Here is a 22,757-nt window from a genome sequence, read left to right as displayed (position 1 = left end):
CTTACACAACATGTTTTGATAAAGCCAAACCAAAGTTAGCACATAACCGCAATGGATTATAATGCACTTAAGAGTATATGGTATGGAATTATTCCGGAACAGCTAAGGGAGTTGGTCCCGACCACTGCAGACAGGCTCAGCTCATGCTAGAGCACCATCTCACATAAAACCAAGCACTCTGCCCCCAGGATTGTTAAGGCCTGCCATAGGAGTGACTTATAGGTATATATGTGTCCAGATATAGGTTTAGATATAGCTATACTATATCTAAGCAAGGGGTGATTACACCACCTTGCCCCAGCTGAGTGATCAGCCAGTTGTGTCAATTTAAGGTCCAGCCAGGGGTGGCAAAAGATATGCTGCAGCCCCTGGTAGGCCTTGGATGCACCTATGCCCTGGGCACCTATAGTGCACTGTACAGGGCTGATAAGGTGTCCAGTACCAGATTGGTTATGCACCTAGGGTGCATGGAGTCCATTTTACAGAGAGAGCAGATAGCCTGGGGCCCTGATTAGCAGGGAACCAGGCCAACTAAGTCGAAAACCAGCTAAACACAAGGCAAAAAATCTGGGATAACCATAGTCAGGTGTCCATCCTCCTACAGCGGGGTTAACCCTCTTTCTGGTGATCCATATGTCAAATTACACCCAAAGGAATTCAAATTTCCGCTTTGTCATGGGGATGGCAGCAGCATTCAGGCATTAGTCCCTACGGCGGGTGTGGGGGTATGAGGAACAGAAAGACTTTTAGGGCTTTATGTGGGTAGGGTATGGCCTGATGTCAGGATGGGCCTGCCTCCATCCAATTCTACATTAAATTAAAAAAAAAAACTATCTATGCCTTCATGTAGATTTTCTTCTCACTCCCTTATGACAGTCAGCCCCTTGTGGGGCATACATATTATTGGGGCTTTATTGGTGGGGGTATTGCTGTATGCCAGGATGTGCCAGCCCTCATCTGAATTTCTTTTTAGGTCTCGCCTAGGCAGCGTGCATGCGCTGCTCTAGGAGAGGACCTTTAGTAATCGGTCTGCTCCTTTTCCCAACACTTGTGCTTGTGCTGGCATCCACCTTGTGGGAGCGAGCAGCAGTGCGCAAGCTAATTGAAAGCGCTGCTCGCTCCCGAAATGCCAGCACAAGCATGAGTACTTGAAAACAGCGTTTTTCATTTGGCTCTATGTTTGTAATTAGGGACACGCGTGTGCTTGTTAGCCTGCTCGCGGTCGCCTTGCTGGCACGCTTTCACTTTTGTTCGCACGACTTTCGTCTTAAGCCAGGCAGGCCCTGCCCCGTATATGCATTTCTCAGAAGAGGAAAACGTGAATGCCAATTTCAGTGATTTATTACTTATTAGTATTTTATCAATTGGGACATTTGGGGAGGTTGCATGTTTTAGCACTTCATACTGAAAAGTCAACTCAGTGCAGCAATGTAACAACCCATTATTCGCTGCCTCGGGTAAATGCCTTTGTACCGAACCAGCTAACGTACAATCAGCACAGCAGTAAGCATTTACGCAGATCAGGCGAGAGTAACTGTTCAACAGCACAGAATACAGTAATATTTGTGTCCCCTTCTCCGCCCATCCGCATGGACAGTGCTCCCGGGTAAATTCACTGGAAGGCTGCCTGCCCGCCCAGAGGAAGTTGTAAAAGTCACATACTTCACTATTCGTCGCTTCCCTCTGCCCCCTGCGGCACCCCGCTCTCCCAAGATGAAAGGAAGCGGACATTTGTATAGAGCTTGTAAATTCCAAACCAATTGGCCTGCGTCCCTGAATGAGAAAGGGGATCGATAAGATCTGCTTGTAGGCCTTCGTCTGGAGTGTGCTGCGTTTTAACACCTCAATGCAGTTCAGGGAGCCTCTTCTACTGCAAGCTGTCCCGGTGGCTCAGATCAAACCCTGGATTGCCAGATCAGAAGGATTTTAAAACAAAACAACGACAAAAACTCCCAATCCACTTAGAAGGGCTCTCAAAGGCTCAATGGCCAGGTCTGGTGAGATGCCACCCTAATTACAGCAGATACAGTGCAAGGGCAGCAGATGCCGTCTTTAGTAGTCAGATGACTGTATGCCTTGTTTTATTTTTTTACAAGTAATAAATGTGCCCAAAAAAAAGTAATAAATGTGCACGTGAATTCAAGCAGCAGCTTTCTATGAATATTCAAATTAACAGCACTCTCGTGCCTCTGAGAGATGGCCGTGCATTTATATACATGGTAAATAAATAGATACACAGTGGGGCCTATCTACAAAGGTATTTTGGAGCACATACAATAGGACTACAGTAATACTCTTTTACACACTATCACATACTTCTGTGAATTGGCTTCTATCATCTAAAATGGGAACCTTCAGGGAATATTCGTATAGAATATCCTAGAATAGAAAGGACCGTGTCGAATAGGAGCTGTGACTAATAGGAAGTTGCATGTTCTGGGGCAGATGAATCAGTACATACCAGAGTACTCCTTACCGTACTTATAAATAATTTTGTCCCCAGTGTATCTGAAATAGTAGAACTACTATTCTGCAGAGTAACTACATCATCTGTTACGGTTTCCTATATATCAAGCCCTAGATATAAGTCTCTACCAAGTATAATCGAGAATAGGTTTCGCGTGAAGCCCGTTCACTAGTCCACTGCTTATCATACAAGCAGTAAAAGCCCGGCAAACCTAAGGATCTCTTTTTCGCAGAGGCACAGAACTTTATGTAATATGGTCCGGCGTTTATGAAATACCGAAGGTGGGTGCAATCTTCCAATGGAAGATTAAAGTGAAATAAAGAAAGCGTTTAAATAACATGTTTAGCATCCAGCGTCTAGTATTGAAAAAACATGAGGGTTTTGCGCATTGTTTAATTGAGCACAACGTTGTATGTAATTAAAGTTTTGGTTACACAGAGATATAAAAAAGCTTTAATGAATACTTCGGTAATTTGTGAGCTGCAATGAATGCTTCCATAAAATGGGAATGTGTCCTGCAGAAAAGGAAGAAAAGAGAAAAATTGTGTTTTAAAAGCATATAATAATAAATTTCTGGTGTTCACCTGTCCACCCCATTTTAAAAAACATGTGATATCATTTTTTTCCTGAAATAGGCAAAACAAGGATCAGAGAAAACAAGCACTAGAAAACTACCTTTGAGTTGTGTGCACGCGTGTGCTACAAGGGAAAACCAGCGTGACCAGCGCAGGTTTGAAAAAAAGTTTTTAAAAACACCGTAGTTTTAAGCACTCGTGCTTGTACTGGCTTGCCCCTAGCGGGAGCAGAAGCAGCAGCGCGCAGCCATGCTAAATAATGCATGCCTCTGCTCGCTCCTGCCCCCTTATTTGGTATTCAACGCCCCCAATCGCACCCGAGGTTACTAACCCCCCCCATCGTTCCAGCACCCAGAGGTGAACCTGCGCCTACCCCCAATTTCACCTCCAAAAGCATCATGTGCCACAGGGCACCAGACCCACCACTGGGAGCGCCATTCTGTAAAGTGAGGATATAATGAGATGTGTACTGGGATTACATATCATCACTGTGCAATCTTGCTGGGAAGAGGGTGGTCTTCCGAATACATTGAAAGAGTGTCTTCAGAGTTATTTATTCTATAATATAGGAAGGTGTCTAATGGTCTTAATGTGTCATGGCTACCCTGAAACTATTTCAGGATTTTAAATCACCCACTTGTAAAGAGTTCAATTTAAAAAAAAAAAAAGCCAACCCCAATGTTACTAACTGCTTGGCTTTTGGTTCCAATGTCAGCAAAATCCAAGCATTCTCTGCTGGAAACGCCTCTGTGCCATCCTGCGCTAGGCACTGGTAGTGCCTGCACTGAATGCACCCCACTGGTAGGATGTAGAGCAAATGCAGACCTTTGTATTCATTAGTAACCACAGGTCATCTAAGACTGATTCTACTAGGAGTTCTCTACTTCTGCTGTGACGGAAGAAAACTCAAAATGTTATTGTGTTCCACCAAAATCTTGTAGCTGTATGAAAATGTGTTTTCTTATAGTTTTGATAAATATGGAGGAATAGCTATTAGTTGGAAGTTATTGGGATCAAAGGCACCCAACAATTCTTATTGAATAAAGGTTTAACAACTTCTTGCCTTCCCTCTGGGATTTAGGTACTGACCCTATTTTAATGACGCAGTTACAAACTGACAAGATCTGTTTATCCAGGAGTAATAGTATTTTTTGCATATATTTAGCAGGGCATAGGACTTGTTGACCCAGTAGGGCAACTTTTTTTAATCACTTCAATAAGAAGGGACTTAAGGCCAGATGTGCGACCCTTTTTTGCGGCTGCAAATGCAAAAAGGGGTAATGGCATGTGCAAAGGCTATTTTGGGAGTCACTGAATCGCAAAATAGAATTTGCGACTCTAGCTATTAGGAAGATGTGTCCCTCCCTAATAGAGAGTCACCATTAACCATGGGCGGAGTTCGCTGAGTGGCACTACGTTAAGTGCAAAAAAAAAAACTCAGCCGCACTACGTGGAGCTCCGCGAGCGGCGGAGTACTGTAGAAGAATGCTGTTCGCAGTGATTGCACAGTGCCGGACGCTTGTCCGCACTGTGCAATCAATGCGAATAGCACCATGCACAGCACCATGCACAGCGCAAGCTTACCTTTTCTGTTGCTCGAGTAGATTTTTACTTGAGCTGCAGCTTTCTCAACGCGAACGGGTAGTTTCTCAACTCAAGCGGTCGTGAGCATACGCGACCACTCTCATTGAGAAACCTGACCCCCCCCACGTTGAGAAATCTCGCCGCAAGGTTTATTTTCTATGCTCGCACTCGTCACCTTGATATTGGCTTTTATGACTGAGGAAAAATCTCGCTGGGCGATGGATTTTCCTCACTCGTGCTCATCAACTTGACGTTGGTGAATTCGAACAAAGAAAGAAACTGCTCTGCTGCGCAAAGCTGAGTTTTTCGGAGCTCTACGTAACGTGTAGTGCGGGAAACTTTGCAAACTCAGCGAGCGGAGCGGAGTTCAGCGCCCAGGGTTAGTCACCATGCCATGTACTATTGTATTGCGTAACAACGCAATATCGTTACCCCGCAAGTCGTTAGCACGACTTGCGGAGGGCGGCGCTGGATGTTTGAATAGTATGATTTACTATTCCAACTCCAGTCTGTGCGGACAGTAGGGAAGGTGATGGATTTTAAATCCAACACCTTCCCCCCCCCCCTCCGCAAGTTGTGGTTTTGACTTGCGGGGTAATGGTATTGCATTCTTACAACGTGGTCGTTGTAACAACCGCATTGTAATAACATGTGGGATCAGGGATTTACCCATTTGCGGCCGCAAAACACTCGCAGGTTACCACCTAGTTCAAGTAGGTGGTAAATCACTCGCAGACAGAAAGGGTTCCCCCCCTTTGTGAGTATGTGAGAAAATATTTTTTAAGAGCAGACAGTGGTCCCAGAAACTCTTGCCTGCCCCTAAAAAAATGAAACTGAAAAGTTTCATTTTTCTTTTTTAAATGTATCCCGTTTTCCTTTAAGGAAAATGGGATGCAATAAAAAAAACTGCTGTATTAAATAAGCAGTACAAAAGGAGGTGGTGATGGACGGAGCATCTAAATCAATCAAACACTCACACCCAGTCAAAAGATCTGGGTTTAATCCGTCACCGTTCTTTAGCCCACTCTGCCACCCCAGTTCAGACACGGCTATATGCAAATCAGTCTGACCCTGTGCCTCATGGGAACAGTCCAGCCCGAACTGCCAAGCCATGTCTTCCCTAGACCGGAAACAAGCTTCCGGGGACCGGTTTCTGGCATTCCAGCCGTCTTCAGCCCGGCTTGCTTAAATACAGTGGCAAAGTGAGCAAGGGACTCACGTCTGAGCATACCCTGCCACACTTATGGTGGCCAAAAGCGGTACAAAAGGAGGTGGTGATGGACAGAGCATCTGAATCAATCAAACACTCACACCCAGTCAAAAGATTTTGCACCGCTTTTGGCCGCCATAAGTGTGGCAGGGTATGCTCAGACGTGAGTCCCTTGCTCACTTTGACACTGATATGTATTGTAGCGATAGGAGTTCACATTGTCAAGCTGCAGGCGGGGGAGAGCTCCTGGCAAATGGCCTTGCAATGCTGGCAAATGGCCGGAGGGAAGCCGGATGGGGGCGGGAGAGCCTGGTGGGGGGGCGGGAATGCGAGCGAGGGGAGGAGAAGTGTGGCAGGCGGATTAGGGAGATGCGCGGAGGGAAGGCAAATGGCCTCGCAATGCTGGCAAATGGCCGGAGGGAAGGCGGCTGGGGGCGGGAGAGGCTGGTGGGGGGGCGGGAATGCGAGCGAGGGGAGATGAAGTGTGGCAGGCGGATTAGGGAGATGCGCGGAGGGAAGGCAAATGGCCTCACAATGCTGGCAAATGGCCGGAGGGAAGCCGGCTGGGGGCGGGAGAGCCTGGTGGGGGGGGCGGGAATGCGAGCGAGGGGAGATGAAGTGTGGCAGGCGGATTAGGGAGATGCACGGAGGGAAGCCGGATGGGGCGGGAATGCGAGCGAGGGGAGGAGAAGTGTGGCAGGCGGATTAGGGAGATGCGCGTGCTTGTGTGGTCACGTTACCCGCTTTTGTGGTCACGTGACTCACATGCACTGTGAAAAAACCGCAGTGGTTTGACGAGTCGATGGAGCACTTGAATTCTCGCCTATTACATTCGCAAGTGAATGATAATAGGCGAAACCTAAACATGATAATGAAAACACAATGGGCATGTGGGTGTCATATTTCAATATCCTAAAAACCTCAGTGCAGTCGCTGCTTCCCATGTTTCTACATAGCTGTAAAAGCCATTGATGTGTCGCATACTTGTATCCATGGCAGAAAAATATTACATGATATTCCGTCCACGCTGCATTGCTACAGGCCAGACAAGCCAAATTCGATGAACCCACCCATTTATTTGTAAAAGCACGCAATGGGAGCACCCTGTGCCTAAACTGCAATTATAACTTCTTGGCAAGGACCGACTGGATATCATACAGGGCAGGCTCTAGTCTGCACTGATCTTTTATTTGTAGCAGACATGGACCTCCCTTGTATCTGGGCATGTTTATGATTCCTGTAACTCTCTATCAGGTCCTTCCTTGATTTATAGAGCAGATTTCTTCTGCATTGTTTCACAGGTTACCCCTACCCATGGCCACAAGAGTATTCTTAATAAAGGCCAGCCATGGTAGTGTGTACGCACTCTGTAGGCTCAATACTTCACTCAGGTCTTCCCTGTATGCAGCCAATTCCGGGGTACTTCTCAGACGTCTACAGAAAAGAAGAGGTCTAAGAGCAGCTTTGTCTGTGATTAGTCTAATCCCAAGGTCCATGAGAAGTGATGTAAGCAAGGAGCTTGGGGGAAGTCCCACTAATTGTCTAGCAAAAGAGTTCTCAATCTCGATATAGAGGCAGATGGACAGTGACCCCAAATTTCAACTCTATACAGGGCAGCACCCCTGGCATGGGTTTTATAAATTTCCACCACCGGGCCAACAAGGTTATAGGTACAGTTCCTATATACCTTTGTAAGTCCCCCGTTGTCTGGGACAGCTTTAAACTTGCTTTCTTAGTTTGTGCACCCCAGTCCATTTTTTTCGGTGAGCGTGATACCAAGGTATTCAAAAACTGACACCCTCTCCAGGGGTTTCCCATCTAGGCGAGGATTTGGCTGGGTACTATTACTTGCATTAAAGATCATGTATTTCGTTTTCTGTGGGTTGATCTCCAGCCCCCTATTTTTACAAAAAATCATAAAAAATATCTAGGGCTCTTTGAGAGCAGGAGGGTTTCGTTGGCGAACATCATGGCTGGTATTTTACGGTTTTCCAGCTTAGAGGCAACAATATCTTTCTCTGCAATCAATGACAACTAAACCATTCATAAAAAGGCAAAAAAAAGGTCGGGCCAGAACGGAGCCCTGGCGTACGCCTCTTTTTACAGGCATGGAGGCAGTGAGTTCACCATTTTTGCCATACCTGATTTGGGCAAAATTACCCTCATGTAATTGTTTCAGCTGGTGACAAAGATATGTTGGAACCCCCATATTCAATAAAATTGCCCACAATTTTTCCCCCGGTACCAGGTGAAATGCAGATTTAAGGTCCACAAGTATCAAATAGAGACTGCCACCCTCTATGCACACTGATTTCCAATGTAGTAGTTTTAACCTAAAAATGTGGTCTATTGTAGACATCTTCGCTCTGAACCCGGCTTGGAGGGGGCTAAGGACATTGTGCTCCTCCATCCAGCTCTTGAGTCGTCCCAGCAGTAAGCAGGCAAATATTTTTTGTCTTAAGCCAATAAGACTAATAAGTCGATAATTAACTGGGAGGAGTGGAGATGCTTTTTTATAAAGTGGTATAATTTCGGCCCCCACCCAGGTAGTGGGAATCAACATTCCCTGCAGGATCGCATTAAACAAAGACCACAGGTAGGGGGTCCAAATAGTTGGTCACTACGGAAGGGATCCCCGGGAATCTTATCTAACCCTGGACCCTTGGATGGCGCTACCCTGCTCAATGCATCAGTTATCTCCTTAAGGGAGGTTATAAGGGCATCAAAACAAATTGGCTCGAGGGTGAGAAGCTCATTACCAGCTGGCCCTTTCTTGACCGCTACCCTTAGATATAAGGATTCGAAGTGAGCCTTCCAAACATCCACCACTATATTGGGTTCTAAGGCCAATTTTCGATCTGAGGAGCCTGAATTTACCTCATTCCAGAAGGACCTCATATCATGGGTACTTAGGGCATCTTCTTTTTGCCTTATAGATGGTGCTTTTATGGGCTGCCCTTTTTTCTCTTATTAACAACCTATCTTTAGGTTTTATAGCAGTGATTAGAGCTAACTTGCCTTACGGCAGCTATCACTATACCAGAGGAGTTGTGATCTTCTATTCCCCTTTATTCTTTTGTTGTGGTAGAAAATATTAATCATAGTAGAATCTTGATATTGGTGATTGTCAGAGATTTTAGAAAGAGAAGTAGGGATGCCGTTGGTTAAAGTAAGTTGATTCACGGCCATGAGGAATTGGATGATGGTCTGGTATAGAGAGGCCAGCTTTTCTTGGATTGGCTGAATTTCCCCATCGAATTCTCCTCCTGCCATTGGACAGTGTTAGACTGAAGTCGAGTGGTGGATGCGTTTCAGGAACACTCTTGGCACAGGGCGAGGTCACCTCTATAATAAGAGCAATTATGGTCACTATCATACTGGTTCAGAAAAGGGGGTGGTGATGAACAGAGTGTCTGAATTAAGCAGACCACTCTTACCCAGTCCAAAGATCAGGGCTTGATCCATCTCCGTTTTTTAGCTCACTGCACCATCCCAGCTCAGAACCTGGCTATATGCAAATTAGTCTGACCCTGGCCCAGTGCATCATGGGAACAGGGCAGACCAAACTACCAAGCCAATTCTTATACTGGGAAGGAAACAAGCTACCGGGGACCGTTTTCTGGCATTTCAGCCGTCTTCGGCCCGGCTTGCTTGAATCCTGATGGTGCAATGAGCTAGGGACTCACATCTGAGTATACCCTTCCACGCTTATGGTGGACAAAAATGATTCAGAAAAGGGGGTGGTGATGAACAGAGTGTCTGAATTAAGCAGACTACTCTTATCCAGTCCAAAGATCAGGGCTTGATCCATCTCCGTTTTTTAGCTCACTGCGCCATCCCAGCTCAGAACTTGGCTATATGCAAATTAGTCTGACCCTGGCCCAGTGCATCATGGGAACAGGGCAGACAAAACTACCAAGCCAATTCTTATACTGGGAAGGAAACAAGCTACCGAGGACCGGTTTCTGGCATTTCAGCCGTCTTCGGCCCGGCTTGCTTGAATCCTAATGGTGCAATGAGCTAGGGACTCACATCTGAGTATACCCTTCTACGCTTATGGTGGACAAAAATGATTCAGAAAAGGGGGTGGTGATGAACAGAGTGTCTGAATTAAGCAGACCACTCTTACCCAGTCCAAAGATCAGGGCTTGATCCATCTCCGTTTTTTAGCTCACTGCACCATCCCAGCTCAGAACTTGGCTATATGCAAATTAGTCTGACCCTGGCCCAGTGCATCATGGGAACAGGGCAGACCAAACTACCAAGCCAATTCTTATACTGGGAAGGAAACAAGCTACCGGGGACCAGTTTCTGGCATTTCAGCCGTCTTCGGCCCGGCTTGCTTGAATCCTGATGGTGCAATGAGCTAGGGACTCACATCAGAGTATACCCTTCCACGCTTATGGTGGACAAAAATGATTCAGAAAAGGGGGTGGTGATGAACAGAGTGTCTGAATTAAGCAGACCACTCTTACCCAGTCCAAAGATCAGGGCTTGATGCATCTCCGTTTTTTAGCTCACTGCACCATCCCAGCTCAGAACTTGGCTATATGCAAATTAGTCTGACCCTGGCCCAGTGCATCATGAGAACAGGGCAGACCAAACTGAATCACTATCATAATGGGGCACGATCTTATAATCTAGCACCCTATGCCAACATTTTGTATCTACCCGATTGTAACCTATAAGAGAGGCATGTCCTGCCTAATAAAGGTGTGGTTCCCCGGTGGGTCAAATTTTATGTGACCATTACATTCTCTTAATGAATGATTCAATGTGAGGGTGTTCATCTGCAGCACCAGTGGAGTCCATGCATGAGTTGGTGAGATGTTGGGCTCTGGAATGGCCCAATGTAGGAGCTCATCACTGAGGTTACCTGCACTCAGGCCATCCAGTGACCTATGTGAATATATATGCACCCGTTTGTGTGCTACTATTTTTATTTTTATTGGAAGTGTTTAGTCATACGTGAAAAATGGTGTAAAAGGATCATAGCTCCTTCTCTCAATTTGTGCGAAGGGCAATGTTTCAAAAAATTGTAAAATACCCCTCACACACTGAAACCTGATTCAGTGTCATGCTTCATCATTGGGGTTTTCCCGCCCCTCTATGCGATGAGGCGTGCTACGACTTATGTAGAAGCAGGAGCACTTTATTCAGTGATTGGTGAGTATGTATAGTGCGTGGGATTGTGAAAAGAAAATGTGAGACAGTTAAAAAATTTTAGTGAAGCGAAAATACTTTGTCTTTCCTGGCTGAGAATAGTAAATGTGGGGAGGTGTAGGTGTTGTACTATGAGTCACCTCCTACAAGGTCGACATGTTTCAGAAGCCATCCCCTTGGCATTCTTCTTCAAAAAAACGATCACTGTTACACCTCAATGGGTGATAGAATAAATGTACATATGCCTGATAGTCACAAAACCTGTCCTTTGTTATCTGTTATGGGAGTTGAAAAATATACCGCTTCTATATCTTAAGAACTTTAGAATGTAATTGTTATCGCTCCATGAGCTCACATGAGCAGTGTAGGGCGCCTTCAAATAGATAATGCTGGAAGGAGCGCGATCACCAAAGGAGGTACCTTCCTGAGGCTCGTCGAAAGCTAACATTTTGAAACATTGCCCTTCCCACAAAATGAGAGAAGGAGCTCTGATACTTTTGCACCATTTTTCATGTAAGACTAAACACTTCAAATAAAAATAGCAGCACACACATGGGTGCATATACATTCACATAATACATGGTAGAATCCCTATGTTGGATAACAGTATCAAGAGGAGGACGATTCTACCTTTTTCCTCTTCACTACCTCCTTTGATTTTTTGATTGTTCATCCAGTGGCTTAAACTGGCAATTAAAATCACCACCTAGGATCACCCAAAAATTGTCAGGAATGGTTAGCAGAAAGGCGGTCAGTTATTCAAGAGTCATTGACTCTTGGCCATAGCCAACCAGCCAGGAATAGATATTTATCAGTGCAATTCTGATCTTTATAGGAAAGATCTGAAAAATACAAAGAATGTCACATGAAGATGTCTCTATCTTTTTCACTACACAGTCCAAATGCATACCGACCCATGTGCAAAGACCCCTGAGGGCCTTCCCCTACACCCAGAAATGGCTGCTATGATATATGACACATAGCCTAATTTATGGGTGTCCACCCTATCCCAGGTTTCCTGGAACATGCAGATCTTGTATTGTTCTTTGAACGCCCCCCACTCCGGGTTGTCCGACTTGGTAGCGAGAACTGCAATGTTCCAAGAAAGTACCTGCAGCCTAGAAGGGCCCGCACAGTTAACTGGGATTTAAGACTGGTCACCAGTCATTGATGTACCATGGTCTTGTTGGAATGGGCTGGTGGTCTCCACCCCCATTGACCTTAACCCATTTCTAGCAGCAGAGTGGTCAGATATGGGGATGAGGATTTTGAAGTCACCCACGGTTGGCAATTAAATGCCTGTATACACACTTGGGATGGATCAGGCAAGAGTTGGTTGATAAGAACCCCATGCCCTCCACCTCTTTCAGCTCCTCTCTCTCCAACAACACACCTTTGCCTGTTCCCCTTCCTGCCTTGGATGCCCAAACAACTGTGCAAACTCCCCTTGGTGAGTAAAGCTCCCCAAAGGCTCCTTCTGATGGTTGAATCTCTCATTTGGGGGTCCTATGGGGTAAAGTAAATCTGCGAACTCTAAAGACCCAAATCTGTTTGATAGTGGTACGTTGGAAAATAATGGACTGGGTTGGTCCTGGCCCAAAATAGTGTATTGCTTGTTTTGTTTCCACATCCCCACCTCATGGTCACCCTGCCTTCTATTGTGTGGGTCAAGCCCTGGGGGAAAAAATAACCCAATGGAAAAGACCTTATGCCCCCGTCCTACTTATGATAGTTTTGGTCAAGGAGAGCTTGTACAACAGCTGGGTTTCTGCAATTAATCGCAATGCTGTCCCCAGGGACATCTTTCTGACTCCAGCCCACCCAAACCACCCTGCGCGTTATAAGGATTTCGCCTGCACCTTTTGCCATTGCTTGGCCAGCCAAAATATACACTTATTTTTCAGTTCGGAATGTGATTTCCTACAACCTTTATTCAACTCTGGTACTCCTGTTAAAATATTAACCTATGGTGTTGAGGCTGGGGGATATTGATGCATAGCAGAGCTAGCCTCTCTTTGTTGACTTCTGTTCGTGAGAGCAGGCCCCTCACCAGTGCTATGACTAGTCCCCTGTTGAGGCAAATAATCATATACTAGTGGCCTTGCTGTGTGGGCACTACTCTTATTACCAACTTCCACCCCATGACGAGGCCCCTGACAGTGTGTACTATCATCTATTCTCTGCCTGGCTGCGATATTCATACATTTATTTACCTCCTCCTGATTAGTCTGGTTTGGGATTGTAGTGGGGGTTGTAATATTTGCAGCTATGGATTCCAACACAGTATTGGGAGGAACAGCATGCAATTGCCAAATGATTTACAGACTCAGCCCCCCTTAGGATTGCCTCTGTCTTGCCTACTCAGGACTCAACCAAGGTAGCAAGCTTATCCACCTGTTCCATCAGAGTGTTAAGTTCATCCTTAACAATGACCCTTACTTACACCTGTAGATCCACCACCAGGTTGGTCACCCAAGCTGCCTACTTGTGACAAGCCTCTGTCCCACCCTCCCCAGAGTCACCATTCACTGAAGGCTCTGTAACATGCTTCCTGCATTTAGTCCCCAAGCTTACAGCTGATTTGGAATTCCCTTTTCTAGCGGGGCCATGATGAACACCCTCCGGATGTAGGTCAGTGCTAGATGTGTCACATAACATTGCACAAGTCCTTGGCTGGAGCATTGAAGATTCAGAGGCCAAAACTGGTGCAGAACATGATGCATCATGATTGATAAAAGGTAATTCCGGGGTTAGCAATGAACGCCTTTCAGTTAGTTCAATTTCGGTAGCCACTACGCGTATGGCCCTCTGTAGCATCCTGTCAATCGAGGTTGGTTGAAAAGTTGTTACCAGTGCTTCTCCCAGCGCTGGTTCGCTTCCCCATCATTGAGGATAACATGTTAGGGCAAATCAAATCTCCGTCGCAACTTTTTACCGCGTCCTGTCCTGTCGCTGGCTCCAGATAGATGTGACTGGCCAGTACAAGCATAGAGGAATTAGTGAGCTCTAGAATGAAACAGAGTTTTGTCCGGGCACGGAGGAGTAAGAACCGCTACGTGGTCACGACGGCAATATATAAAATCAATGTGTTGGGGCACTAACCTTTGGTCCCACGATGGTTTGGTGAGTCAAGTCCAGAGTTCTCCGGGAACAAGCCTCGGAGGGGTAGCCCAGGCCAGCCACCTCCGGGCACCGATGGGCGCAGACGGGCGCTGCAGGAGCCCTAGAGACAACTTAAGCGCCTCTTTGCACGTCGTGGTGGCATTGGAGGCATGACGGCCGCGTTGTGGGCTGGGACTTGTGGTCTAGTCCCCTCGCTGCAGGTAGGGCACAAGTGGCAGCAAACGGCAACAAGAAACTGCTCCCGCGCTGTGGGAGCTGTGGAGACTACTTAAGCACCTCCTGGCACGTCGTGGTGGCGTTGGCGGTGTGACGGCCGCGTTGTGGGCTGGGACTTGTGGTCCGGTCCCCTGCTGCAGGTAAGGCACAAGTGGCTTAGATATTTTGGACTCCAAATTGTTTCTAATGCTCTGTATTTTTTCCAATGGAAAATGTTGTGAGATTTCTTCAGACTTGAGTGCAAGGTATTGTGTTAGTCATCAGACCAATATTCTTGTTTTTTGTTCTCTATTTAGAAAAAGCTTGTTTGACACAATTGGCTGATCTAGTAAATGTTGTCAAATCGTTGAGGTTTCCATAGCAGACTGGAGTCAAAGTAGTTTGTAGATGTGTCAGTAGGGCAAGGAAGTAACCTTTGGTAAGTGAATGTATCATATTTAGTGGATTGCACTTTTGTCAGGAGAGGTCCATGGCTGTACCACTACAATTTGCATATCTTCTTGTTGAGATATTATCCAGCATTTGTATGTGTATGGTGTGTACATAGTGGAAACGCCTGCCTCTGGATAGCCTAATAGCCAGCTAGTTGCGTATGCAGGCTGTGTTGGATGTGCGATAAGTTATAGGTTTATACATTCTGTAGTTTCAGAAAGTGTATATTGCTTTTTGGCCAGATCAGACTGTCATCCCATGTTAAGGGATTGTGTAGTTGAGGACCCTTTATTAGGTGCATTTTCACAGTTGTCATTCATCACTAGGCTGATTAGACATTCTGTTAAGAAGTGGATATATGCTATCAAAAGAAAATCACTTAAATGGGCATTAGAATATACTCTATACTCCTGCAAAATGTCTTCCCTTCAAAGACCCAGGATTGAGTAATCATAACTGCTGAATATCTTTGGCACTCTCTTGTTTGGCCTCTGCCCTAGGATTCAGCTTATGATAGAGCTGTGGTGGGAATTGAGCGTCATCACCTTCATTGCACCTCGTCAGAGTATACATTACAGTAGGGTCTCTTAAGTGATGATGAATGATTACATCCAATTCATAGTTATCTGAGGAGTATAGAGGAAGAATACAAAGGTTGGCCATTAAACACTTCTCCTTCCTTTTTGTATTAATTTAATCAGAAAGTAGTCCGGGCTCCATTCACATTTCTCTTTGACACAGTAGTGTAACAGTTTTAGCTCCCTGGCTTGTTCACGCTTATACTCCGCGAGCTCTGACTGGCCTTTTGACTGTGTTTGTCAATATGTTTTTGCAGGAGTTTGATGCGCAAGGACGCGAGGTGCCTCTTCCACCTGGAGTGTACAACTTAGATGATCTGAAAACATATGGTCGGAGGAAAGGCTGGTGCCCATATTTCCTTGCCAGATACTCAGTAAGTTAAAGAGGCATGATGTTATTAGTTGGGGCATGAAACATCCATTAAATAATAAATATCATGAGGTGCAATTTTCTAAAAATATGAATTCAAAAGCTGGAGAAAGGTAAGCCACATAAAGGTTCTGGGGTTCAACAATGCCAATAGCCATGATTTTGACCGAAATATAAATTATGTAACAAATGTATCAGGAAAATGTTGCAAGATAAAGCAAAACAAGAGATCGGAACAAGAAAAGTCAAAGAACGCAAGACTGCTTGAAGTATCCAGGGAGAGGTATCCGCATCAGCTTGATATTAGAGCACTAAACTTTTAAGATATGTCTTTTGTTCTTAATTGCTTTGTAAGGTAGCTATTCCAATTCCCCAGATGCCAATTAATTGTGCCCATCATGCCCTAACATCTGTGGGTTAAGGATTAAGCTTTGCCCTTGCATTTTAGTAACCACAAGACAATTAGCAGTTACTATTAGGCACTAGGGAAACTCCGAGGAATATCCAAGACTAATCAACTTAGGAGACAGGGAAAGACTAAAACCTAATAATATACTTCTCTAAAAACTGGTTCCATTAAACTTGAATTTTAGAACAGGTAACTAGGAGGTGGGCTGTATCTGCCCCCAAAGGTGGGCACCGAACTGTAAGATGTTCGCTGCTCACTAAATGAGCTCCCAACTGGGCCTGCACATCCTCCACCATCAAGGCAGAACCGGAGCCCACCATCCTCTATACACTTGTGGCACTGCCTTCTCTACCTGCAGCGCCCCAGGCGGCTCCTCCAATCAGCCGATGCTGCTGAGTCTCCTTCAGTGTATTGCTTCCCTACAGGGCCGCATCCTGCAATAGATGGACCAGGCCCATGCCTCGCCAAGTGGGAGATTGTGCTGCAACATCTTAGTTTGAGCCCCTTCTTCCACTGCAAAATCAAGAACATCTACGACAACTTTGACAAAGACAACCAACACATGGAACCCTCACCAGCCACCCCCCACACACTGAAGCCAACGATTGTCAGCTCTCACCACCGAAGACACACTGAAGGCGATGAAGTCAACCCACTCCGGGGCCCCCAAGGACCCCAGCCCCCACCACATCTTCAACAGAGCTGCCGACACCATCGCACCCATACTTTGCCATACCATCAACTGCTCCCTGGCGAACGCCACCTTTCCCCGACGACTGGAAACATGTCGAGATCAACACCCTCCTGAAGAAGCCCGCCGCGGACTCCACTGACCTCAAAACTACAGACCCATCTCCTTGCTCCCGTTCCCAGCGAAAGTCATTGAGAAAGCCATCAACAGCATAATCACCACCTTCATCGAAGAGCGCAACATCCTCGACCCGTCACAATCCGGCTTCGGAAAAAAAACACAGCACAGAAACAGCCCTCCTCACCATAACAGACGACATCCGCTCCCTACTGGAACTGGACAAAGGAGAAACAGTAGCCCTCATCCTCCACGACCACTCAGCGGCCTTCAACACAGTATCCCACCGCACCCTAATACGCAGACTCCACAACACAGGTATCCAGGACAAGGCCCTCAACTGGATCTTCTCTTTCTTCTCCTGCAGAACGCAGCGGGTCAGACTCCCTCCTATCCTCTCGGACTCTACACCAACCACGTGCGGAGTCCCCCAGGGGTTCTCCCTCAGCCCAACGCTCTTCAACGTCTACATGGCTCCTCTCGCCCACATCGTCAGAACCTACGGACTCCACATTGTTTCATTTGGAGACAACACCCAACTCATCCTCTCCCTATTTAACGAAGCCAACACAGCCAAACACAACTTACAAGAAGGCATTGAAGCTGTCGCACAATGGATGAAGAGCAGCTGCCTACAACTCAACACCGACAAAACAGAAGTACTCATCATGGGCCCACATCCGATGCCTGGAACGACACCCCCACTGACCACGCAATCATCCTAGACTCAGAGCTCAAAATGGACCGCCAGGTCAACTCCGTCACATCCTCCGCCTCCTACGTAAGACCTTCAAATGGATCCCCCTCGAGCACAAAAAACCCATCACCCATGCCCTGGTCACCAGCAGACTTGACTACGGCAACACACTCTGAGCCGGAATAAACAAAAACCTCTCCCTCAAGCTACAAAACATCCAGAACGCCACCGCAAGACTGGTCCTCAACCTACCACAACACTTCCACATCTCCAACACCTGCACATACTCCACTGGCCCACCATCAAGGCTAGAATCACCTTCAAGATTCTCACCCACGCACACAAAGCCCTCCACAACACCAGACCAGCATACCTCAACAGCCGAATCAACTTCCATGCACCCCAAAGAACCCTACGATCAGCCCAGCTCTTTTACGCCATGGTTTCCCGCACCAGAAAGACCAAATCAGGAGGCTGCACCTTCTCCTTCCTCTCGGCCAGAGCATGGAACGCTCTACCGCTCCACCTCAGGCAGATAACATCACTTCCATCTTCACGAGAAACCTCAAAACCTGGCTCGTTGACAGTCCCCCTCCTTGATGGACTGGAACCTGCCCCTCCCCTCCTCCCCAGGACCTTGAGACCCTTACGGGTGAGTAGTCGCTCTTAACAAACCCGTGATTGATTGATTGAATAATGACTTCCAGCAGCTCCTCTCTGCCTCATGCTATGAGAGAGTCTTGCTCGACTGCACGATTGGCCCATGGGGGCTGCATGGGCTGGGCTGGGGCAGCCACCCAGAGGGCTTCTTGACACTCCTGTTGAACATGGGTAATTGACCCCCCCTTTGACCACTGGGATTGACCGATCCGATCCATGCACCTTATACTGCTGCCACCAGCTACCCTGCAGCGAATTGCACTTCTACAATACGAGCGCTGGCTGCAACCTGCAATGGGCACGTTGGGCCCCTGCACTGTACTGAGGTGAGGGACTGCAGATCTCCGTTGGATCAAGTGCTCCAGTGGCAAACTGAGTACAGTAGACTTACTCCTTGCTTGCCTCACAGCTAGGACTGAGTATCTGCATGATTGGACCCTGGTTATCGCCTGGCCTGTGAGTGCTGACCACCTCATCTGCTTGCTGGATCGGGAAGGCCTTGACAAGCTGACTCTGGTTTGTGCCACTTTCTGCTTTCCTCCACGCAATTAAGGCATACTGTAGCAGCAAGGGAGGTGCTCCAGGGACACAATACCCCAGCTGCCTGGGGGGGAACTGCTTGTACGTCCTTGGCCACAAACTCAGTCACTCTTCTGTGGCTGGGAGTAAGGCGGGTCCTTCCAACCAACCCCCCCCCCCCCCTCCCCACTATGTGACACAGACGAACACTGTACACCACCATTCTTGTACATCTCTTTTGTGTTCTGGTGCACTGGTTGGTTGCCCCACAGTCACCTTGCTCCCTCCACAGATGGGGAGGCACAAGACTGAGAGAGCCCTCCACCTACCCACTCCCTTCTCCACAATGGAAGATCCTCTTGCACATTCAGACTTGGGAATGTCAGCGACGATAGAACCAATTGATGACATCCCCCAGTGTCAAAGCTGGACCAGATCCTCCAAGCGATAGCTGAAACTCGCTCAGTCCTGGAGAACAAAATAGAGACCATAGCATCGGACCGCAGCCTACTCCATGGCAATCAGCAAAAACTGACTGAACGAGTACGAAATAGCAACCTTGCTCTCCAGGACCTCCAGCCACAGTGGTTGGAACTTGTGCAACAGATACAAGACCTCATGGCACGCATAGGCTTCTTAGAGGGATGGGGGGAGACCTGGTGGGACATTCCCTATACAACAGCATCCAAATTATTGGCCTTCCAGAGGATGCTTTCTCCACTTTTCATTGAGAGCTGGCTCTCTACCCGATTACTCCCACGGACTCTCCTCATTCTTTGCTGTTAAGCATGCAAATAAAGTGCTTGCCCAACGCTGCCCATCAAAATCCATTCCAAGACCGATGGTATCCAGGATTCTAGATTACAAGGACAAAAATGTGACCCTACAACGCTAAGGATGCCTGGCCTCCAACTTGGGGGTGCCCAGGAGTGGACGCCTCACAGGGAAAGCCAGGATGGGTTCCACAGCGGTATTCGTACAAGCGCCTTGAGACCCTTGCGGGTGAGTAGTGCGCTATACAAGAATCAATTTACATTTACAAGTGGCCAGACAAACTGATCACCTGTCCTATGATACCGCCCACATCATGATCTTTCCAGACCACACCATCGCAGTTCACCATTGCCACGCTTCTTTTCTGGGCGAAAAAAGGCCACAAATATTCCTTGCAATTCCCTACCAAACTGAAAATCATAGCCGACCAGCACACCTATTTTTTTTGAAGATCCAATAGATGCTTAGGACTCAGTGGGACAACACCAAAACACACCTGTGAAAACAGACAGCACCCAGCATAGATTGAGCCATGGGGTATTGGAACCTGCAGCGGAACCCCCTCTATCAAATCCACATCTGGTTCTCCCTCTCCGCAACAATAACAACTGGAGGGAATTGCAGCTTTGTCCACCGCTCCTCGCCTGCGTGGCCTGTACCACATCTCACCACCAGATAACTCAGACTCTTCCTCAGATAAAGAGTCACATGGCTCACAGTAGAGCTCCCCTTCGAAGATACAGCCAGCTGTCACACACAAAGCGACTGACCTGAGGTGAACCTATATGGAAGCCAGGCCTGTGACGGATGAATGCTCCTAAACACCAGCACCAACTATCTTTACTGAAACTGTGCTCCTCTACTCTCTCTACATCATGAGTTTCTCTGCTCCTTAACAGACTATCTCCCATGGTATACAATGCTCTCATGGAACACCCTTCATAGTGTCTCCCAATTGTCTGCTGTCTTCTTGTGAACCATGATATGTGACCCCCCCCCCCCCCCCCCCTCCCCGCCGCCCAATGGATTCTTAAGGTTCCCAGGAGCTGCCATCATGTTAAGATGTTGCCTGCTACAATACATCCTACCTAGACAGGAGCTGGTTGGCCACACTTCTCCTTAACACTCATCTATTTGGCGGATCACCAGGACTCCTTGGTAGCCATTTAGCCTTGTGCCACGGCTACCTCCAACAAGCCTTTAATGGTTCTACTGTCAGACATTATGAACATGCTACTGTTTGTTCACTATTTGGGTGGCCAAACCTCAATCTGCGTGTAAGAAAGTGACTCTGTATATACTGCTCCAAAGTAAGGTACAGTGTGCACAGAGACCACAGTCCCAAGAGGTTTGGCAGAGGCTAAAGTTTGATATAACCTTACTCTCTAAAGTGGTAGCTTGTTAGAGCAGTAAGGCAGTGTCAGAGGACAATGTAAAGTATTTGTTTTACACACTCCGTCAGAAAATGGTCTCCCACACTAAAGAACTGAACTCTAGGCCAATTGTTATATATATAAAAATATATTGTTTTATTTTAGAACCACAAGTAGGTATAAACATACTTTCTCAGTATGAGATGTTGCAATTGAATACTTTCAAATAGCAGTAGACTTTTGAATGCAATAGATACAGTTGTTGCAATTTGCAACATAAACTTAACACAATAATAACATTGAGCTTGATGGGAAGTTTTAAGTAAATGCAAAAAAATCACTTTAAGAATGTTTTTCTTACTCAGGGCTTGATCCTGGATTCAGCCCTGGTGCATTTCCTTTAAAAAGTTGAAAGAAATCGTTTTTGTTACACAGGTGATTTTTAAGGAATATTTCTCTGTTTTGAAAATCGACACTGACATTTTTCTGGTAAAAACCGGGCAATGTTATCCTATGGGAGAAAATCAGATTATCGGAAAATCACAGTTGTAATTACTTCTTAGGGTCAGTGCTGGGTGCAAAGCTCCAGCACTAGGATCTCGCCTGATAGCACGTGAGTAATTTTGTTTTCGTTGATCGGATGATTTTTAAGGAATATTTCAAAGTTGCAAAACTCGACAAAAAACAGCCAATGTTACCCTACGAGAAAATCAAGTTATCGGTCTTTGGGTGAGTACTCGACTGGCAGAGTTAAGGTTCCGGGGTAAGACTCAGGGGTTTCCCAGGGTCAGGTAGGTACAGTCGTTACACCCTCAGCGGCACTGGGGCAACTGGGTGCAGAGTGAGTAGGCCCAATGTTAGCCTATGGCGGGCAGGGGGCCTTTAGTTGGTGGCTGCTAGCCAGCAGGCCACGCGGATGTGGGAGCTGGGCTCCTGGTCACTTACACAGGGCAAGTGGGGAAGTAGGATAGGACAGATGCTGCACTCCCAGTGGCACTCGGGCGGCTAGGTGCAGGGTGCTTTTGGGCCATCGGGCGCCCAATGAATTTTGATTTGGAAATTTGCAAGATGAACAAAGGCTGCAAGCTCGGGGACGGAGATTCTTCAGGTGCGACCACCACTTCGAGAGGTAAGTTGGGAAGCTGAAGGTTAGGTAGCCACCCAGGAGTTGGGCACAAGGGGCTGTGGGGTGCCGGGTGTAGGGGTGACTTTTGGTATCAGGAAATCTTAACCTCAGCTGGTCGCGGATGGAGGGGTTCCCTGATTGTGAGGCTGCAGGCTTCGTCCGGAGCGTCGTGGAGGGTCCTTGGGTGCTGGATTCGTGGTCAAAGTCGCCAGGGAGACGTCCTCGTGGTCTTTGTTCACTCAGGCACGGGCCGGGCTCGGCGGGTGCAGAGTGTGCTGCATTCGCGGTTCCTAGCTGGCACCAGGGGTTGTTGCTGTTTGAGCAGAACCACTGCTCGTGGGAGTCCCAGTCTTTGAATGAGCAAGGCAGTCAGGTCCTCCGGGCTTTTCGAGGTTGCTGACTACAAGAGACGCTGGGATTTAGCAGGCGCAGGTTCGAGGGTCGGCAGGCCTGTAGGGCTGGGGCCATGTCAGTTGGCGTTGTCAAGAGGACATGGCAGGTCTTCTTTCTTCTTCTTGTTTCGGTATCTGGTGAAGGAAGGTTCAGGTTGCCCCTAAATACTAAATTTAGGGGCGTTACAGGTAGGTAAAGGTCAGTTATCAATGGGTCCCTTCCCTGGGGTGAGTACACCCCCTATCCTGCCACTCTCCACTGGTGAGGGGGGCAGGAGACT

The 22,757-nt window shown here is 47.1% G+C and overlaps 1 protein-coding gene across 1 annotated transcript in view; it reads left to right on the top strand.

Annotated features, from left to right (window-relative positions):
• The window catches only part of LOC147663559 (general transcription and DNA repair factor IIH helicase subunit XPD-like), a gene marked incomplete at its 5' end in the record, with an annotated part of 227,504 nt that overhangs the window by 95,778 nt on the left and 108,969 nt on the right, over positions 1–22,757 (top strand). The window contains one exon of the mRNA XM_086950360.1: positions 15,606–15,722. Coding sequence (XP_086806486.1) covers positions 15,606–15,722 — 117 coding nt within the window. The remainder of the gene's footprint in view (positions 1–15,605; positions 15,723–22,757) is intronic.

The sequence above is a fragment of the Lissotriton vulgaris genome, unplaced genomic scaffold (assembly GCF_964263255.1).
Source record: "Lissotriton vulgaris unplaced genomic scaffold, aLisVul1.2 SCAFFOLD_2419, whole genome shotgun sequence".
Lineage (NCBI taxonomy): Eukaryota > Metazoa > Chordata > Amphibia > Caudata > Salamandridae > Lissotriton > Lissotriton vulgaris.
The sequence above is the reverse complement of the archived record's forward strand: the minus strand, read 5'-3'. Positions and strand labels throughout refer to the sequence as shown.